Consider the following 22,650-nt stretch of genomic DNA (forward strand, 5'->3'; position numbering starts at 1 on the left):
TATGATTCTATTATTATGAAGACAACTGCAGACAATGTTTGCAATTGTCTTTGTTACATTTTTCAATGATCAATCAACTACTTATTAGGCATGACAGTGGCCAAAGAGCCCTCTCTAGCGAATGAAAAATCCAAGGTCCAGACACTGCTCCAGTTATAAACCTCACACAGTGAGACACTTTTGTCCTGGAACACCTTACAATCCCTGTTGCTAAAATGCTTGCCTGAGATCAAGGAGGATCATGTTTAAATTAATACATCCTTACAGTACATGGGGAGTTAAATGAACTGCGTATAGGGGAGCCGTTATCATCTTCTTATCTTTGCAAATGGAAACAGTATGCTTATGTGAAATTAGTCTGCAACACTTAAATGCTCTATTTTAGAAGCAAGTCTTTAACCATTTACAACCGTGTATTTTTTATTTTTTCCCAAACGGCTTGACAAAAGCTGAACACAATTTCAATTCAGTACTTCGAAGTGTCACTTTTCAGTAAATATATGTTTTGCCAAAGTGTTTCACAAATCTTTAAAATAGATTCCATGCCATGTACTCAGAATTACATACAGGGACAATCCTTAAATGCAAGCTCAGTAAGAACTGTGACAAGTTTAGAGAAGAAACCTGCAGTTCTGTGATTTTTGATACAATTGCCTTAATGATTAAACATCTTCCAAAACGGTCTTGCCAAAAGAAAAAGAAAAAAATCTTCTTTCCACAAAAAGAAAAAAAAAAAACTTAAAAAAACCTCTGTGCTCACAGGGCTGAGAATTCTTACTGCAAAAAGCATTCCTCACCATTTCCAAAGCATGACATATATTTGAAAATGATTGGTTTTAATTACAGTTGACATTTCTTAGCATGCTGCCGGTGACTCTAACAGCATACAACCCTATTGTAAAAGTCTTTGCCAGGCTTCACTGCAGTAACCTTATCACTTTAAAGTAATTCTTGCACAGACATATGAAATAGGACAGATTGTTTCACAGATCTGGGAAGGTACTGATTGACTAATTGCTTTAGAGAGAGAAACATAGTCTGGGTCCTTGGATTTCTTGGCAGACACTCTGTCATTTCAGCTAAAGGAAACTGGTTCATTAGCTTTCAGGGACTTCTAATATTTATGGGGGTTTTTAATATCTCCCTGCTAGCTCCTTACTGAAGCGACAGGAGTTAATTTCATTTTTGTCACAGGACCTCAAGGCTCATCTACATCCAACTAAAGTTTAGGCATTGTGGCTTACGGTACCATCATGTTGTCACATCAGGTGATAATTACCTGCATCACTGCCTGGTATTTCCCGCACACTGCAAACCTACACACTTCAGAGAGCAAATTCTTCAGCTCAGTATCTGTCGACATGCATCATAAAGATCAATCTTTTAACAAACACTTTTGGAAGCAATTACCAAGTATAAAATCCCATGCAGATGTGAACTCAGCAACTTAATTGATCGTCTCTAAAGTAAATTCTGCTGAAAACAAAACAAAACAAAAGTTCACTGTTGGCCATAAATGCTACTTTTCTAGGGCAATGGTTACTTAAAGGTCAATTTTTATCAGAATGAAAAAAAAACAAAAAATGAAAACAATTGTTGAAATACAAAATATTTCTCATTTGAAAGTTACGGAATAAAATTCTACTTTCTTCTGCTAGAAAAAGGGAAAGAGTATTAAAAATAAAGTTTGGTTTTTGTCTCATCAGAAATGAAAGAACATACATCAAAAGAAATGAAACTCTTGCTTGTAAAAACAACAAAATATGTTTTTTTAAACTAATACCTTTTCCTTCATATTGTTCTGTAGCTGTACAGTTGTAGATTTCCAAGTGATTATATCTATAGGTTGCAATTAAGTACCACCTAAAACCATAAAGATCCTAATATCTGATATAACACTGTAGCATCATCTTCATCCTCAAAGAAGATGAAAACCGAATCATGAATTTGAGGGTCAAACCAGTTATCAAGAAGTTTCACGCGCTTTAGTTTGTTTGGATAGTAGATCTTTAAGAAACTATTTGTTAGCAAAGAGCCGCACATATTCTTTCCACTAAATGAGCACACCAGTTTCTTTGTATTTTCTGCTTTCCTTGTAAACCAAAGCATTCTAGTAAAGGAAATCTTCAAAAGGTAAACTAGAAATCTACAGTAAAATGGTACTGCAAGAAACAATATCCTGATTTACCCTTACAAGAAAACCTACTTTGCTCTTATGGACTAAGCCCACAAACATCAGCTACAAGGACTGCATCTAACTCAGCTTCTACATGAAACCTTTTGGTAGCTGTACTGTGCCTCTTGCTCCCTGAACAGCAGAAAACTACGAAACTTCCTTTTTCAAACTTGATTTTAAATTGCTGATTTAAAATTATTTAAATGCGTATTGTTTCAAATTACTTCAGTGATTTCTTTAAACAGTTTGGGAATTCCAAATGTGCCTGGATCTGTAGTCTGGAATTTTTAGCCCGTTTCCTTCCAGAGGCAAAGAAACCACCAAAATGGAAGAGGTGTTTCTTCTGGCCGTTTGTGCCATAATCTTGCGTAGATAGAAAATTTTGTTATGACTAAGAGTCATTTCTATTCAATCCCACTCCAGGAAGTGATCCCAAAGCATGCTGGTGACTCCACAAATGTTGAAATTGCTTAGCAGGGTCTAAAACCCAAACCCTCCTCTAACATAAAAAAGCTTTATAAAATATTACCTCTGTGCTCTTTTTCTTTTACACGAGGCGTTTCTCAGTTCCTTAGCCAGTCCAATGGGCTCTCTTCTCCAGACTGTATTTATTGCTTCGTCTGTTCTTGATAGCTCCTCTGAGTGTGTATGTTTAAAAGATAGAGCATAAAGACTGCTGAAATACATACGTTCTTTGGAATGTCAGCAACAGCAGCAAGATGAAATAGAGTCAAGAAAAGCAAGACTCTGTCCTTGCCACCTCACACAAAAGCTAAATGGTCCTGTCGTCTTCTTTTTCACAAATCCAGGACTGTATTTATTTTTTTGTTCTTTTGGGTAAAAATATTTTAAAGTTGTTATTAACATTCACTACAAAGTGGGATGTGGTGTGAGAAAGATAGAGTGGAATGAAGAAAAGCAGGCCAGCGAAAAGACTCCTTGTTTCTTATGTGGGCAGCAAGAAGCAGCATGGTCTGTCTGTAACGGGATGAGATGGACAACCTGGAGCTAATGAACAGATGGGAAGTGAGGGGCAGATTAAAGACTAGAGTGATAATAAGCGTGTGTGTGGGGCGGGAGTGGGGAGTAAAACAGGCACCAGATAAAGGATGATTCAGAGAAGTAAGGTTGGAGGAAGACTAAAATGACTGAGAGAGAAGGTAAATAATAAAATTAGAAAGAGGAAAGAAGGAAGAGACAGGCAGAAGGAAAAAAAACCCAACACAACAAATGACAGAGAAGTGAGAAAAATAACTAAAAGGAAGATAAGAAAAACAGGAGAGAAAGAACCAAGGACAAAGGACAGGGTGATGGAGTAAAAAGAGAGATGGACTAAGTAAAAAAGTAGAAACTCTATGTGATGTTCCAGATATTATATGAATTTTCGTACACATATCAATGTGATCTTTTATGTTCCATAAAATAAATATAATTGTAATAATCCACCCACATTTATAGGGTTGCTTTCTGTGCAAGTTAGTTCACAACCATAGTCTTCCGAAGATTCAGCCATCTGAGAAGAAAGGTAGACAATTTCCCATTAAAAGGTACAAAGCCTCTTTGTGCAGTTTAGCTTTCTCATGGCTGAACGTTGGCTTATTTGTAATCAGATGATGTCACATGCCTTCAGCATCCTATGGAAATACTCACAGAACAAGATAAAAAATAAGCAAGCAGCTTGCCATCCTAGTAGATTAAGTAATATCAAACATACAATACACCCTGGTGTAAGATTTTGGTTACCCACTTGTTGTGGTTTAACCCAGCAGGCAGCTAAACACCACAGCCATTTGCTCACTCCCCCCGCAGTGGGATGGGGGAGAGAATCAGAAAAAAGGTAAAACTCATGGGTTGCGATAAAGTTTAAAAGGACATAAAAAGGAGGGTAAGTAATAGCAATGATAAAAGAATATACAAAACAAGTGATGCACAATCTAATTGCTCACCACCCGCTGATTGATACCCAGCCCATCTCCGAGCAGCAGCTGCCAGCCGCCAGCCAACTCCTTCCGGTTTTATTGTTCAGCATGACGTCATGTGAAGCTATGTAGGGAAAAAATCAGGAGGGCCAAAGCCCAGCTAGAACTAAACCTGGCTTCTGTTGTCAAGGACAACAAAAAAAGTTTCTATAAATATATTAACAGTAAGAAGAGGACTAAGGATTATCTCTGTCCTCTAGTAGATGGGGCCGGCAACATAGTGACCAAGGATGAGGAAAAGGCTGAGGTACTTAATGAAGTCTTTGCCTCAGTCTTCAGCAGTAGGACCAGTTGTTCCCCGAATACCCAGACCCCTGAGCTAGAAGACAGGGATGGGGAGCAGAATGAAGCCCCTGTAATCCAAAGGGAAATGGTGAGGGACCTGCTTCAGCACCTGGAGGTGCACAAATCTATGGGGCCGGATGGGATCCACCCAAGGGTATTGAAAGAGCTGGCGGAAGTGCTTGCCAGGCCACTTTGCATCATTTATGAGCAGTCCTGGACAACCGGGGAGGTCCCAGCTGACTGGAGGTTAGCAAATGTGACACCCATCCACGAGAAGGGCCGGAAGGAGGATCGGGGAACTACAGGCCAGTCAGTCTGACCTCGGTGCCTGGGAAGGTCATGGAACAGATCCTCCTCAGTGCCATTACACGGCACATGCAGGAGAACAGGGTGATCAGGCCCAGTCAGCATGAGTTTGTGAAGGGCAGGTCATGCCTATCAAACCTAATATCCTTCTATGATAAGGTGACCCACTTAGTGGATGAGGGAAAAGCTGTGGATGTTATCTACTTGGATTTTTGCAAAGCTTTTGACACTGTTTCCCACGGCATTCTCCTGGAGAAACTGGCTGCTCATGGCCTGGACAGGTGTACTCTTCGCTGGGTAAAAAACTGGCTGGATGGCTGTGCCCAGAGAGTGGTGGTAAATGGAGGTAAATCCAGTTGGTGTCCGGTCACAAGTGGTGTCCCCCAGGGCTCGGTGCTGGGGACGGTTCTCTTTAATATCTTTATCAATGATCTGGATGAAGGGATCGAATGCACCCTCAGTAAGTTCGCAGATGACACTAAGCTGGGCGGGCGTGTTGATCTGCTTGAGGGTAGGTTGGCTCTAGAGGGATCTGGACAGGCTGGACCGATGGGCTGAGGTTCAACAATGGTATGAGGTTCAACAAGGCCAAGTGCCGGGTCCTGCACTTGGGTCACAACAACCCCATGCAGCGCTACAGGATTGGGGCAGAGTGGCTCAAAAGCAGCCCGACAGAAAAGGACCTGGGGGTGTTGGTTGGCAGCTGGCTGAATATGAGCCAGCAGTGTGCCCAGGTGGCCAAGAAGGCCAACAGCATCCTAGCCTGTATCAGGAATAGTGTGGTGAGCCGGACTAGGGAAGTGATCATCCCCCTGTACTCGGCACTGGTGAAGCCCCACCTCGAGTACTGCGTTCAGTTTTGGGCCCCTCGCTACAAGAGGGACATTGAGGTGTTGGAGCGTGTCCAGAGAAGGGCTACAAAGCTGGTGAGGGGTCTGGAGGACAAACCTTATGAAGAACGACTGAGGGAGCTGGGGTTGTTTAGCCTGGAGAAGAGGAAGCTGAGGGGAGACCTTATCACCCTCTACAACTACCTGAAAGGAGGTTGTAGAGAGATGGGGGCTGACCTCTTCTCCCTGGTGACAAGTGATAGGACGAGAGGAAATGGGTTCAAGTTACGTCAGGGGAGGTTTAGATTGGATATTAGGAAACATTTTTTCACTGAAAGGGTTATTAAACATTGGAATAGGCTGCCCAGGGAGGTGGTGGATTCACCATCCCTGGAGGTATTTAAAAAAAGGGTAGATGGGGCACTGAGGGACATGGTTTAGAAGTGGCTTTTGTCAGGGTAGGTTAAAGGTTGGACTCGATGATCTTAAAGGTCCCTTCCAACCTCAGCAATTCTATGATTTTATATGGCATGGAACATCCCTTTGGCCAGTTTGGTCAGCTGTCCTGGCTGTGTCCCCTCCCAGCTTCTTGTGCACCCCCAGCCTCCTCACTGGCAGGGCAGTGTGAGAAACTGAAAGGTCCTTGACTTAGTGTAAGCACTGCTCTGCCACAACTAAAACATCAGTGTATTATCAACATCATTCTCATCTGAAATCGAAAACACAACACTATACCAGCTACTAGGAAGAAAATTAACTCCATCCCAGCTGAAACCAGGACAATATCCACCCCTTAGTCTATACCATCTACATCATGCCAAGGTCCCACACTTTCCAATACACCCTAATTAATCACCACCGCCTTTTGTGTCTTTTGATATATACATACATATATCATTCCCTTAGTCTACGGGCCAGCCCTCTAAAATGTCTGTTGAGTTTGTTTAGTGCATGACTTTGGGCTTAATCTGTCATAACAGTCCTTCAGGGCAGGAGAGATGGTGTGTGGTGTTTGATTGTTGCATGCTGAAGCCAGTTCTAGTTCCATCACCGCTGCGCTTGTCCGGTTCTATCATCGCTGCACGTTGCTCGGTTTCATTAGAATTCATTCCTCGTTAATCTGGGCATTTGTTACTGTAATACCATTGATATGGTATACAGCAACCACAGAGGTGATCACATACATTATTATGTAGAGAGTAACATCATACAATACAAATCATCGGCTGTTCTCATCCAAAATCAAATTCCCTTGAGGTACACATCGGACTTCCCCATCCTTCCACATCACCCATCAAGTGCACCCAGATCTCTGAGCAAAAGCAATCCTGTGGATGGGTTTGCCTTTGCCTGAGGCAGGAATAATCCTGCCTGTCTTCCCCAGCATATTTTTATGTGCACTACAGGGACTTTATCCCCTTCTACAGTACACCTTGGCGTAAGGTTTTAGTTACCCACTTTTGAAACATGTTTTCATCTGTCACGTGTTCAAAGAAGCAAGATAAAAAATGATGGTTGTTTTTTCACATATTGTTATATTAAAAGATCTGCAGTCTTATCTTTTCTATTTTGTTTAAACCCCATAGTGCAGGTTGGCAGATTGCAGTAATATAGGAGCCAACATCTGACAATGAAAAATTGGAAATGTCTTTTCATATTCGTGAAGAATGTATTTATTGTTTCATTATAGCTTAAGCCATAGCTCTTATTTCATGAAATCTCATTGCTTTCAGCAGTCTCTTCCCTCAGAAAGAGCTGCATATTCATTATAGTTTCAAGGGCCTTCTTTGTTCCTACTTGATTTAATATTTGTTGCCAATCGCTTCTTTTGTTGACTGTTCAAAAGTTAAAAAAATTGAATAGTCAAGAATGCAATGTGTTGCTACCCCCCGCCCATTGTCACAGCTCTAAACACTGGGCTCTTAACATTCGTTATTAATGTCTGTCGTGTTTGCCTATTAGCTGGAAGTAATCTTTGATCATCTTTGAAGCAAAACGTGGCAATCAAACAAGTGCAGTGTAATAAAAAAAAAAAAATCACTAATGCCTTTGTAAACACATAACATCCAAGAGAGGGCATAGAATGTTACATATTTAAAATTGATCTGAATCAGTGTATCCCCCTGAATTGTGTTTTGTTTATTGTTTTGATGGTAATGTCAAAGAATTCTCTTTGTAATGTCACATACAGACAAAAATCAGGTTTTATAACACGGTACGGCTTTATTTTTAGAAGATTTACAGTCAAACCCATGTGCCTTATAGATTAAATGGTATGAGGTAATGTATAGTATAAATTCATCAGTAGGTACAATATCTTGTGTTTCTGTATCAAGGGCTTTTGGAAGGCTGATGGCACTCTCCTCAGCAAGTATGTGCTACGTCTGACTGCTGCGACCTCCAAAAGAGAAAGCGCAGATTCTCCTCTTTGAACCAGTAGATGCCACAGTCATCCCCCTACTCATTTGAGGCCCCTTTTCTGTCTCCACTGCTTCATCCTCGTTGCATTTTCCCCAGGTATAAGGCTGTGATTGTTGAGGAGAAGGGAGCAAAACCTCCTGAGCATCCCTGTGCCGTCGCTAAGCTCAGGTTTGGCTGAAGTGTGTCGTTATTCCTCTTGGGCTGCCACACTGGCCAATGGGTCACCTTAAAAGGCTGCTTCAAATGCGAGTTCAATGGGACTGTGGTCCACTACCCCACTGCCAGCACCTGTGAAGAGTGACTTCACGTCTGACCCAGCCGTAAGTGCCTGGTGTGAGAGAGAATAAATTGGTCCTTCTGCCCTTCATTCTCTTGCTGTCACACGCTGCCGCATACATGTAGATCAGCTGAGATTTAGACTGCTAACAGACCATAAATGAAGTGGTGTTTGCCTCTGATGTTGTTTGACCATAAGGACAGTGTTTCTATACAAGAAAGGACGATACACAATGTTAGTAAATATAAGTCGATGATTGTTTTTGTAATTGCTTCGAAAGCATTGTGGCAAACCGAACGAGTAAAATATCTCTATTAATACCACAAAGCAGCAGTGATCAAATGAATAGGCAACATCATTCAGTTTTTCAGATGTTTTTTGTTAGATTATGTACAAAGTGGTGTCAACATTGTTAGGTCAGGTGGTCTGAAGACGTCTACGATAAATGACTTGTTTTCAGAATGCATAGAATCACAGAATCTTCATGGTTGGAAAGGACCTTTGAGATCATCGAGTCCAACCAAACAACTTACAATCTCTGCCACTAGAGCATGTCCTGAAGAGCCACATCTAGACATTTCTTAAACACCTCTAGGGATGGTGACTCAACCACCTCCCTGAGCAGGCTGTTCCAGTGCCTGACCACTCTTTCAGTAAAGTAATTCTTCCTAATATCTAATCTAAACCTCCCCTGCCGCAGCTTCGGACCATTTCCTCTGGTCCTGTCATTATTTACTTGGGAGAAGAGGCCAACACCTGCCTCTCTCCAGCCTCCTTTCAGGTAGTTGTAGAGGGCAATGAGGTCTCCCCTCAGTCTCCTCTTCTCCAAGCTAAACATGCCCAGCTCCCTCTCCATCTTCATCTTGAGAAAGGCACAGTTGCTGTCCTGAACATAATCTTTTTCTCAAGTGTCAGAGATGAATTAGAAGGATGCTCTGAAAATTTTAAAGAGCATTGTGTAGTCAGTCTATCTGGAAAGAGAAATACTACCTTAGAGAAAAAAACAGTATATTTCAATATTCATTGGTGTTTTAGTCACTCTGGGAAGGTGTCATTTTGTAATTGATACCAGAAATCTAGAACTGAAAGACACTCAGCTAAAATAAATAATAATAAATAAATAAGTGAAACCCACAAGATCCAAATAAGTAAATAAAATACACCCCTGGTTTGAATGTATAGGCTTGTTCTAGTACTTTCTGCCACGTCACACATTACAGCTCTACTCAGGATTTGTGTACTGATTTTATTTTGCAAATATATAATATCTTTGTTTGATGGCTGAAACATCTCCAAGCTGTATGGAATATGATTGACCTAATGAATTGAGAATATTATGGTCCCAGGCATGTTATTGCCACCCTGAGGGAAAGGTACAAAATCACAGAAGACCAAGCCCTGCTTTTGCAACTAAAAGGTATTCCTGCAAAAAATAAAATAAAAAAAAAATCATCCAAAACCAACGCTCAACCCCCCCCCAAAAAAAAAACAAACCCAAAACCAACAAACCCACAGAAAAACAAAAAGAGTATGAGAGCAAATCAGGCAACTTACACCAGAAATACAATAGCTGTCAGATGAAGAATATAAAAATCTTCTGTCTGAGGCACACCGAAGGTGTGTGTAGCCCAGGAGTCTCTTTCTGACGAAAAGGAGAAGTGGCTGCTGCCAAGAGAAAACAGAGAGTCGCGGGGTGCCTCTTTTGCCGGTGTGATCTCTCAGGTTCCAGTCGTCTGGAGGCAGAGTTCATTTTGTAGCTAGAAATCCTTAGTGGACTCTTCTTTCATGAATTTTTCTGGAAAATTCTTTCAGAAAGCCAAACCAAGGCAAACAATGTGATGAATTATTTTTTTTTTAGGATGAAGCTTGTGAGTTTTGCAAACGCCATGTGATAGCAGAGGGCTGGACTGGGCAATCAAAGATGTCTGTGCCTGCGTGGTCTCTGACAACAGAATATCCTTCTTCCAGCATCACCCCACGTCTGGTGTTTGGAAGAAAATTAAATCTGTCCCTCAGAAAATCCAGATAGCTGAAAAATGCATGCCAGAAGAGAAAACATTTCTTCCTGACTCTTGTGGTGATCTGATTTTGTTCAGAAATGTAGTCCCTTTTTAGTTTCATTTTAAACACAAAGTTACTTTTAAGTTTACCCCCAATTTTTAAATATCAGCAAAGTTACAATTTCCTTTGGTATGTCATCTATACCACACCTGTCCAAAAGGTAGTTTATTCTTTTGATGTAATAAGAAATTTTAACTGAGAGAGAAAAAAATATTTTCTTGTTTAGAACAAAGCAAATGCAAAATATATATATATATATATCAGTTATAGATCTCATGTCTAACTCTGTTTAAGCTGGCATACCTCCTCCAGAGCAATTCCAGATTTGCACCAGACAGAGCACCTGTCGTCTTTGCCATTTTCTCCTCTCCAACAAAACCATTTGCCATCCGTTTGGAGAGTTTTATTTTTGGAGACTGTAAGGTTGCTCCAACACAAAGAAAAATCATGAGCAGTTTAAAAGTATGATTAACTAAAATCACTTTATTGTTGCATATCACATACCAAGTTATTAGATCCCATTATGCATGTCCCAGCATTCACAAGACAATCACATGAATCAGCTTGGATCCCAGTGGTACACTTGTATTTGAAGATTTTTTAATTGGAATTTAGAAACATGTAAACTCATTTATCATAGCTGCTCTCTACTCCCTGCTGGGGTCTTACGTGGCCAATGCAGGTTTCCCAATCAAACACAAATTTACATATTGATTTGATTTATGTTGAATGCTTGCCTACGCTTCTTAACACACCCTTGGTTTACTCTGTGCTTTCCTCTTGTAGCTTAAAATGAGTATCGTGGTGGTAAATAACATGTAGGCTGACAGGTGCTTTTTTTTCTTGGTTCAAGAATTGGTGGAAAAGCAATCGTTTCCTGATTTATGCTTTTTTGTAACACAGAAAAAACCAAACATATCTGTTTGAACCTGAAGGGTTAGGATTTTTCGAGAGGTTGCAGTGTGCCTGTGCTGTAGTTTGGAAAAAAGATGTGACAAGCGTGTCTGGAAGCAGTCAGTGTAGGGGCTTATCAGATGCAAAAAGAAAACAAAGAAAGATGAAACCATTAAAATGAGTTAGAAAAATTTTTATGAGAGATGCATGCCTGTCGCAGGTTGAATAAAAATGTGTTTGTCTTGCTAATAATCACATACAGTAAGAACTATTTCCAGAAGTACTGAATGACATTGCGTCTTAAATTTTGAAATGAGAGGTGAGAACATCCTGATCACTTCTGTCTTTAAAACTGATGATGGGCAGGGGGTTTGTGAGCTGCTTTTGAGGGCTCTAATAAAGATAACTGCGAGTCACCTATAGGCTGAAATTTGTTCTGCCTACATTTTTGAGCAGTCTACAAACTGGAAAAGATTAAAAACATGGGTTTTCTCTAGGCAGTTCCATTTCTAAGATAATTATGATAATTTATCATCAACATTTTACATTTATTGCATAATTCACTTTATCCTGATCAAATTTTAGAAAGGTAGAATCATTGCTGTTCTAGACTCAATCTCCCCATGGATTCCATGATGGGACCTCAATTTTGCTAACAATTTAAAACACTAATGGAAGAGAAACATAATAATGCTGTAATAATTAATTGTGAGCATCTACTGACAGTTACTTTAAAGCACCAACATTGACAAATCTATTAAAGAACATAATTGGCAGTATGTCTCTGAAGGGAAAATATGGACCAGCTACCTCATGCAAGTGTCTCAGGAGCACAAGTTTATACGTTATACATGTCCTTAAATTGTGTTGTGATTTAAAAATCTGTTTTCTGATGTGCTTTTATGTCTATATTCAGGAATTTTACTAAAAATTACAGTAGCTATAATAAAACATGCAGAGCTACATTTTACGCAAAGAAAATTATCTGTATGTTTCAACATCCAAGAATGTAACTAAATACTTCTTTTCATTTTCTGGTGAATAGTTGTAAAAAAAACCCCAATGCAATCACAAAGGACCAAAAAAAATGACTAGAGTACAGTACACAAATTTTTGAAAAAGCGAACCCTACGTTTAGTCAGGGAGAGAGCAAAATGAGGCGAAATTTTCAGAAGAAGCTACTAATGCAAATCAATAAATCTCTGTTTGGCAGACAGTTTAACGAGTCCTTTAGCCATAGCTTGATGATTAAGACTGTGCTGCATTTGACACATAAATAGACACTATAAGCTCTTTGTTACTTCTGAATGTTACAAAATATCCTCTGTAAAGTAATAGCATTTGATGTTTTAATGCAGAATGAATTTCCTGAGATTCTAGAACCAAATCTCTAAATAACTCAAAGTTAATTTTAAATGGACCTGTTAATCTTTTTATCTGGCATACCTTTTGTCACAAATGATTTAAAAATGTGAAACCTTCGACTTTCCATACTTAAAACCTCACCGCACTTTTTAACTAGCCTAAGAACTAAGACTATAATTAAAATAATTTATTGACTTATAGCAACTCATCTTGGTTCTAAGACAAAGTTGAAATCCAGTATGTCTGCTTTAGGCTGTAAAGTGAAATTCAGGCACTATTTGGAATCCTAAATCCAGAAGGCAATTCAGAGGCTCATTCTCCAATGACTATGCAACACTTAAATGGGTACCACTCAGTAGGCAAAATCATGTTCTAAGATTTTCATGATTGCCAGCTCTGTCTCCACTCTCTCTTGTGCGCTGAAACCACAAGGGACTCACTCTGAAGGACTTGCTTTGCTGTACTTATCACACATGGACAGCAACAAAGCACAGGAGCCAAAGTCCTTCTTCCTTGCACTCAGAATCCACCTCTTGTAGTCACAGTGTCGTCTCAGCATATGGACACTCAGTCTCTTCCTTAACCTGAGAGAAGTCAAATCCACATCTTCTGATTTCCCTATGTGCTCTAACCGCTAGATAATGGTGAAAGTCCTTCCGTGTATGCCCGGATGGAACCATTGATGCTTTGTCAGCAGCCAAAGTCCCCAGTGCCAGGAGGAGAGCATTTGCTTCTGCAGTCTGATAGCTTGGGCTGTAAGGTGGAAAGAACAAATTCTGGGATCTCTCTGGGATCCCTGGGCTGCTCATTACAAATTTATTTTGTTCGTCTTGCCGTATTTTACAGTGGAAAATGTGGATCTTTTTAAACTGCTTCAGTCCATTGCAGTTTCCAATAAATAGCTTTGGTAACTCCGCACAGTCTTCTCTTGTGCATCACTGTTTTTGACATGTCAGCTTTTCTTGTTTGCTCAGTAAGGACTCTGGATACCAAACACAGGAATGGTGTTTCCCCAGATGGCAGAGCTCTTAAATGCCAAGTATTCAAATACTAAATGTTTTTTGTGGGTCTAGCCCAAATGCTATGGTGCCCATGTCTGGTTTACCATTGACTTGGAGCAAGAAAATCCTGGTCTACAGTTGGTACCATCTCTGCCCCTTAACGCTTGAAGTTGTTTGTTCAGTGTTCATTGAAAAGATCAGTAGTCTTAAAGCAATTACTTCCTACACACCTCATCCACCCTTCACAAAATACCTCTTCAGGACATAGAATAATAATGAAGAAACATAGCTTGCTGTTTTGCATTGAGCCTCATGCAAAATTATTCAGCAAATCTTTTCTATAATGAATATGTATAATAAATCTTCAGCTTGTCACAGGTCTAATCATGAATGGAAAAGAGAAAAGTTATCAAGTTATTTAAATAGATCTAATTAAATTAATTGATTCGTTTAAAGCTCTTCCATTTCCTGTGCGTTTTCGCCCATTTTATTTCCACTGTATTTCCATCGTATGTCCTTCATCCAGATTGAAATATAAACTTTTTCCAGCTTACTTACCAGACCAATCTCATAATGAATAAAGATTTGAGATATTTTTCCATCCTTGTTTAAAAAATACAATAAAAGATGTACACTCATTTGTGGACTGGACCAACATTTGTCCACTATACACTGGAAAATGAGGTCTATCGTGAAACTGCTGACCCAAGATTAATTTACAGCTTGCATAAGCAGGGTCTGGATAATAAAGCCTCTTCAGTGTTTATAAGCTATAAATAGGATGCATTTGTCAATTGCCTTGCCCAGGCAAATTGTACTCGCTTTTCACCCTGCACCTGTGTGCCTTTATGTTTCTTAGAATAGCAGTGGCGCTGCCTCTGTTCAAATACTTTGTCCATCTTCCAAAACCGAAGATTCCTCCGTACTTCCTTAGAGTCAAACTTTGGTCACCTGAGCGCATCCAATAATACAAAGCTTCAAAATATCTGTTTTCTTACAAGAATACTTACCTACCAGTGTTCAGGCACGTCCTTGTTTATTTATCTCTGAAACTCTTTCATATGAAACTCTTGCAATGACAGTCTAACACAGCTTGCTTTTGTATGTTCCAGCACCTCTCTGAGAAGCATGCCAAATAGGGGTTCATGAAATGCCTAAAATTTAGATGCAAATAAAGTGTCTAAATAAGGAAGACCGGATTCCAATCTACCTGGTTTCTAAACTGGGTTATGCCCATAACTAAAAATCTATAGAAATTGGCCACAGTAAGCTGCAGTGCCTGCCAAACTGCACGTCTGTTCCATAGGATAAAGCTACCCCACCTGTCTTTCTTGATAAATTGTTTCCAATTACAAACTTTTCATTTGTCTGCTAATCTTTCCTACCCACAATGGAAAAAAAAAAAAAAAGAAAAAATAAAAAAAAAGGTAATGTGTACACAAGAAGTCGCTGATATCCCTCTACGCTTCTAAGAATATCTGTGGAACATTTAATTTTCCTTTGAGTTGCTGGGATGCCCTGTTGCATATTGTGTAAACATAAAAGCAAAGAGGGTTTTGATTTCGTAGTGGTATGCAATTAGGATGGCACCAAAATATACTTTAATGAAGTCTTTCAAACACTTTCCATTTTTCTTCTTTTTTTCTTAAAAATGCATAATTTACAACTCTACTTGAAATTATAATACCTTTTTATTAAGACATTATGTAGGATAATGTATTTCTCCTTGACGTATCAACCAAGCAGAAATGAAGCAGGTTACCCATCAATCTTCAGGCATCTCCACTGTGAGGGCTCATTCCCTCTCGGACAGCAGGAGTGAAAGGTCTGACTTGCACAGGACGCATTTGAAGCAGCAGTGTTAAAGCCCGTGTAAGCCTCTGTACCCAGGTACCTCCTATTCCATGAGCAAACAGCAGGAGCCACAGGCAGTAGCAAAGTCTTCTACCCCGGGAACCTGATTGCCCATCAGTGACAAAACTGCTTTTCATGTCACTCAGACCTCCTTGCAGCTGGAACTGACCACATGAATAGCGTCTCATGTAAGGGCACTCAACATCAATTCTTTTATCATGGTAACTAACACGCAGCCACCTCTCATCGTGACAAGGAGTATAAATGCAACCTTGACAAGAATAGCCATACTTCTCACGTGAGCCCGTTGTGTGTGATGAAGTGTGGGCATTTCAGTCGTGTCATAGGTGCCTCTTATAGGTACCCCCGTGGGGTCCTTAAGAAGGAAGGTAGCCGGGTAAGGGCCATGGGCCATTAGCTATTATGGTGGGTTTGGTTCGTATTCCCTAGATAAGCCCCTTCTGTTCCAGAATACCCACAAGCGAATGGCTCTCAGTACCTGCTCTAGGTGCTGCTGTACAGCATCGGTGCTAAGTAGGTCTTAAAGGATGGTGAGATGGACTTCATAGCTCCGTGGACTTGTGCTGTCATGAGACCTTCAAACTGACTTAAACAAAATAAATAATCATTGGAACAGAAAAGTCAAATGGCAGGGAACGGTTTCTTCTGGGTGGATTATAAATCTAGTACAGAACTCTGGCTACTTCAAAATTAATTTAGAAATAGTTTCAAGCCAACTGAAAGTATGTTTTAAGTTGTTAATGTATTCTCTGGAGGAAGACAAGGGCCAGCCCCTGGTTCTAAGGATAACACCTATCATCTGTGACAAGTTGCATTACTAATGCTATGCAGCAAAACAGGTTATAGTTTCTTCGTTATGGCTATTCAGGTATTTATTTAGGGGCAAAACCTTGCTACTCCTGCAGCTGTTACTTGCTCTGTGTAAAGGAGTATTTTGTGAGTATAACAGTATTATATGACAACAGTTTTAAGATCAAGTTGTTAGAAATATGGACTACGCATCACTGTAGGCAGTCTGTTTTGTGAGGGGGAGTGGGGAGTCTAAGAGCGCAGAACTTGAGGGCTTACCCACATGCACCTATTTATTTCTCTAATTGTAAATATTCGAGTGGGAGCACTCACAGCCACTCACCATCTAACATGGCTCAGCCAGGGCACACTGTAGCAGTCTCAGGATTTCTGTTCGTCATCCTACTAGAATGTGTGGATAAGCTTATAATGGTCCGTGGTGCCCTTTGCAAATACTGGATGGAGAGCAGAAGGTGGTTCCCTCCTCGCAGTATAAAACAACTCTCCTGAGTTCAAGGGAAGGACATTTTGCTGAAAGTCATTATTGTTTATACAACATTATACATGTCACTGAGCTCTTTACAAAGGAGATAGCAAAATGGGACCTGAATCTGCCCTGCTCACCGGTTTACATCCATGACAAAAGAGGCAGAGGATGCTGTGTGAAGTCTCCTTTAACATGGACGTTGCAGTTTTACACTACCAGGAGAGTTAACTTCATTTACCTTTTTTATTATTATTATTATTTCCTTCTCACTAACAGGTTATTCATCAGCTTAGACTTTCAGAGAATGAGAGTGTGGCTCTGCAAGAGCTTCTAGATTGGAGGAGAAAGCTGTGTGAAGAGAGAGAAGACTGGCAGCAAATCTTGCACAACACTGAGCAAAGAATCACAGCCCCACCTCCACCCCCTTGTAAAAAGCCAACGCTGCTGAAGAAGGTAGAAGATACCTCCTGCAACAGACTCTCTTCAGGCATATGGGATACCACCATGTGATTCAGACGCGTGTGTTTGCAGACCGTTAGGAATGAAACCATCTGACGACTTCAGTCTGCACAATCAGCAAGTTTTCTTCCCTTCACAAAGCGTGCAGGGATTTTTTTATAAGCACTCATTCAAGAGCACAGGATGGAGGAGCTACTTAGACCTGTCGTGTGTGCGTGTACGTGTGTGTGTTTGTTCTTTTCATATATATACACACATACATATATGTGTGCATCTGTGAGTATATATATGTATATGTGTGTGTGTATATATATATGGAGACAAGCTGCACTATAAGTACTGAGTTTAAAAGTACAAAACAGTCACTTAAGAGTTCTCCCATGGACAATGAAGAAACTATGTTAAGCAAACGATGATGGGGAGAAGTGACTGACAGGCATTTTAGAGAGATCAGGAAAGTCTGTGTGCACACTGTACAGTTGTTTTATATAGTACAAAAATATGATGTTTCTTGTTCCCTAATGAATGGTTTTATTATATTCCATGTATACATATATATATTTCTTTGTAGATGTCTGTGTTCTATTGGCGTTGCAAACCTGAAGATTATTTACATGTTTATTACTGGTGTTTTATAACTTTATGCAATTGGTGCTGTCGTTCTTTCTTCAAAATACAGGTAATAAATTCAGTACTCTCATTTTTCTTTCATAGTTTATCTTTAACAACATACCAAACAGTTTCAACACTGTGTTGTTTTTTTCAGAACTGGCAATATCCTTTCTAAAATCTAATCCTGAAATTCTTGCAAAGCTCCTATATGCAGGTGTGATTTGATGCTGTTCACAGTCATGAATTAGAGAACATGACCTCTTTTTGGTGGACCTATGTTTCTGCATGTGTGAACTGTGAATTCTGCAGTTACATCTCGAATCTTATTTCATTCTGCGTTATGTAAAATAATGAGGCGCTCATTTAGATTTTAAGTATGGTTTGAAATTCATACCTGATTATGCATAAGGTCAGGTGTCAGTGGAAAGATACATAATGGTAATGAGGTATGAAAATAGGGCTGTGATTTACTGTTACAAGCCAGAAGGCTTTATGGAGATGGGTATACCAAAGGATTATGCACTTATGGTGGTACAGTGATGCATTTATACCTCAAATTTCATGTAATGAAATGGTTTCAGAAATTGGAGCATTCTAGCTGGTGAACACAAGTTCTGAGCAGTAATGTTAATTTATGAAAAACATGCTGCTAGAAACTTGTTAGCTACTGCTCAGCAGTCTTTGAAATACTTCTTTGCCACTAAAAGGTGTAATTTATATATATACACAGGTATTTTGTCAGGGGCCACTTATTTTAAGTTCTCAGAGTGTGTAGAGCCAGTGTGAAACACTCTTCTTGGCTGTTTGCCCCATTCCTATTGGGATCCAGGAGAAAGTGCTTGTAATTTTGCAAGTGGATGTAAAACTAATATTTTCAAATATAAGCTGGGTTTAAAAAAGTGAACTTACCCTTGCTTGGAAGTTGTTGGGAAAGGAAAGCAACCTTCTTAGACCTTGGGTTTTTCCATCATGTTTGACAGAAGCTTCAAGCAGGCTGAATGGCAAAAAGCCATCACGTGCTTGTTTGTTTGTTTCTACAGGGAAGCAGCAAAACTCAAATTGTTCCCATGAATACTACCATAGCTGTAGGCAGAATTAAGCACCTTCTTTTGCTGGAGATTAAAACAGACATTTTGAGTGGACAAAGAAGGGGAGACACCAGGTGAGCTCAGAATTTTACCTTGTTACCACTGTTAGCTTCACAGAAGTCCTCTCTGTGGGATTACCCGTTTCTATTTCATGGAGACGCAGGGCCTCTAGGCTCCGAGTCTTACCTTCAGCTGATGTAAATGGCCATAGATCGTGACTTTACCCAGGAGGCACAGATGACCACTGTGAGGTTACGCAGGGAACAGCTGTCACCCACTAAACAATTATGTCAGAACAAGGCTTTGCCTGGAAGAACTGAGGTTTCTGCCTTTTCGCCCAGATAACCAGGGACACTCAGAGATCCCTGTGTGAGAGCGGAATGAAATGGCTTCAGAACTGGATGCAAGAGAGCTAATTAACCCGCCCTTGCAACTACCTTGCTTCCAGGATGCAAGTTGTTATCCCTACATGGCACAGCATCGCTATACATAGCCATAACAACATCCACCCAGCTAGCTTAGCCGTCCCCGGCACCCCACCGCGCTGAGACATGCCGACATGCCCTCAGGCTTATCGCTCCTCAAACCAGCCTGCCAAAGAGCACTCTCATAAAGCTCTATCATATTCCTAACTCTAACGCCCACTAGCTGGCTTGGCGAATGGTAGCAATCAATCCACTGCAGCCTGGAGGTTCAGGGCAAGCTGTAAAAACAGACGGAGAAGCCAGTTTAGATCCTGCCAAGATCCTTGCTGCGGCAGCCAGCTTGCTGCCAGTCAGCAAACTTGCGATCTGTAAGGTGAGCTTATGTATCTCCAGACGACGCTGTGGTCGTTGCTGCACTTGTAAGGCGGGAGCACCCAGAGGGGAGAGAACACATTTGTCAAATGGAGTTTAAAATTCAGTTTAAAATGGGAAATAGTATAAATGCACATTATACTATTTGCAGTCCTTACTAAAAGTTGTCTTAGAGCCGTGATCAGCCTCAGCTGCAGGAGCTCAAATGGGGTCTAAGGAACCTTTTTGCTACTCTTTCAGAGTCTCTATTGTGCCCTATTACGGCAGTATGAACCAAGCATGGGAAAAAAGGTACGTAGATTTTCTAGCAGTTTCATCAAGACAGTTACAGAGGAGAAGCCAGTACAAACCTGATTCAGGCACTCTGATTCTCCAGGCAATGAGCAAAGCAGATTATTCCCCGCTGCGCAGAAGGCCTTTGTTCTATTTTTTCCAAACCTGGGTAAGACATATATTTTCATGGGCTCTTCCTTAAAGCATGTTACCACAGTGGAATACCACAAACTAAATATCAGAAGACATGAGACCTTTTTTTTTTTTTGCCAGTTTTGTTATTAATTCCAGGTTATGTAATGGCTAACTTTTTACTTGGGAAGATTTTTCAGGATATTCCATTAAAATATAGTACTATAGGAATAAATTATTTGTGTTAAAACATGTTTTAAATATTTCTCTAATGGCAGTAAGACACTCCGGAGTGTGACTTATGATGTCATAATTCACACCTAGTGTGTTCATTGGTCCCCTGGCCTTTGGCCTCGTGCCTAACAATGCAGTTGGTAGGGAATTATTATGCCATAATTCACACCCTACTGTGTCTTATTGCTTAAATAACCATACCCCCAGAGGTGTCTTAAAACTACCATTAAAGTTTATATTGTGTATCAAAATGTGTTTACAGGGCTGGGAAAATATACTATTGACATTTTGAAATGTTGAGAAGTAGTTTTAGCAGAACTGTACAGTGCTTGTAAATTAATCTCCCCAGTGGAGTATACACCAGCTGATTACAGTATTTCTTGAGTATATGAAGTCCTCTCTTGCACATTAAAAAATACCTTAGACAAAAAAAAAAAAAGCCTTATGAATTTAATATTCTAAAGGGAAAGATTAAACTCTATGAGCATGCTAATGCCCTTAATATCCAACAAACAGTCTAAAATGTATTTATATTTGCAATAAAGCAATTTCAGGAAGCTGAGGTTATCATCAGATAATCACTCCTCCACGTTGTGCCTTATTGCTTGATTTTTAATATGTGAAACAAACAAAACTTCTAACAAATCAGCCTGTCCTTCAGTATAAGGTAAGAAGAATCAGATATGTTTTACACTTTAAAAAGTCATTGGTCTTAAAGCCAAGGGAATCCTGAAACCGTATTAAACAATAATAAAAGAATAACAACAGCTGTTGGCATGAGAAATTTTTAAAGCTTGTAAACCTTACTTGTTACTCCTGAAATAGTACTTGGTGTTTTTTAGTTGCTGTAGTTACATTCCTATTGCACATTATAAGCAAAACTTTGCTTTAAAAAACTGATTTAGACGTTCAGAGAAATACATGCACCAATATTTTACAAAAGATCTGTGTACAGCATGAAGTGATAAGCGTTTAAAAAATTCGTATTGTTTACAAAACAATAGAATGGTTGTCGAATACGTGAATTACATTTCCCTTTTTGCCAGTGATCCTTTTTTATTCCTTCTAAAAGGTTGACTTATTTTCATTAATAACTTTATTATACTGCAGATCCTTTGTGTGTGGGACAAAGAATTTCATTAAATTGCTAAGAAAGCGTAATAGATTGTAGCATAGTTCTAAAGTGATAGTAATAGCCATATTCATTGTAGTTTTTAATTCTGCTCTATAGTATTGACATCCCTAGTAATCCTGTTATTCTTATCTCTATAAAGCCTGCTAATATCTGAAATGCTCTGAGGAACCTAAAGTAAGTTTTGCCATTCGCTTGTTAAATAATAAATGTAATTAAACTCTGTACAAGTCAGTTTTCCAGAATGGTATTAAACATTTCATGGCTTTGTGTTCTAAATATATAGTTTTTAAAAAGAAAACACCACCTGAGCATAACTATTTGACAGTATCTGAACAAAACAGAAGGGCGTATAAGGAAATGCTTTTCTTCCAGTTTTGCTGTTCTCTGTATACTCAGGATTTTCATTTTGAGAAAAAAATAAATAAATCCCAGTGCTGGCTTACATTGTGGCTGTGAGAATTAGATCATTAGCAGACTGTCTGTCTTCCGACCTGGGGTTTGGCCCTTTCCCTCGCCACGTGAATGTCTGCTGGATGTGGCCGAATCATGGATTTTGCTGTGAAATGTCTTAGGCAAAAATTTTGTCAAGTCATGATTTGATTTTTTGAGGATTTTTGATTTATTACAGTAAACAACAACAGCAACAACGCATCTTGAATTAGCTAGAAGTATTTACTTCAACCTTAAGTGGCTTGTTTTGGTTCTCATATATACGTGAATAAAATCCCCTCTTAGCCCTTTCTTATTTCCTTTCCTGTTAGTTTAGGTTAATTTTCAAACAGACTTTTATGATGGAAAAAAAAGTGGTTAAATGAAATTACAGCATAAATTTTGGGTTTAATTTTTGGAATTAAACGTTTTCTTTTAAAAATACTGAAATAGAATATTTCCATATTTTCAACATGTTTTTCACCTTTTCTTTTCCAGCTGAAATTGTTTGTTGGATGCAGTCTGAATTTACACATAATTTCAACGCTTCACAGACATACTTTTCCATAAAGCCACCCATCTCTGAAAAGACCACGCTAATGAATATTTGTTTTGAGATGCAGGAGAACTGCTGAGGTCCTTAGAAGAGTCGACAGGGAAAATAAGACAAGCACAGGTATATTGCTGTCATAGCAATGTTCCTGTGACAGCTATTAGCTAATGCTTGTGCCCTCACAGTTTTTAT

The 22,650-nt window shown here is 39.6% G+C and overlaps 1 protein-coding gene across 5 annotated transcripts in view; it reads left to right on the forward strand.

Annotated features, from left to right (window-relative positions):
- MYO16 (myosin XVI) overlaps positions 1-22,286 on the forward strand; it is a 406,659-nt gene extending 384,373 nt beyond the window's left edge. For all 5 annotated transcript variants that reach the window (XM_063337500.1, XM_063337484.1, XM_063337493.1 and 2 more), the window contains exon 35: positions 17,023-22,286. In XM_063337500.1, coding sequence (XP_063193570.1) covers positions 17,023-17,256 — 234 coding nt within the window. In that variant the 3' untranslated portion in view covers positions 17,257-22,286. The remainder of the gene's footprint in view (positions 1-17,022) is intronic.
- Positions 22,287-22,650: the final 364 nt, after the last annotated feature.

This window comes from Chroicocephalus ridibundus, chromosome 1, assembly GCF_963924245.1.
Source record: "Chroicocephalus ridibundus chromosome 1, bChrRid1.1, whole genome shotgun sequence".
Taxonomy (NCBI): Eukaryota; Metazoa; Chordata; class Aves; order Charadriiformes; family Laridae; genus Chroicocephalus; species Chroicocephalus ridibundus.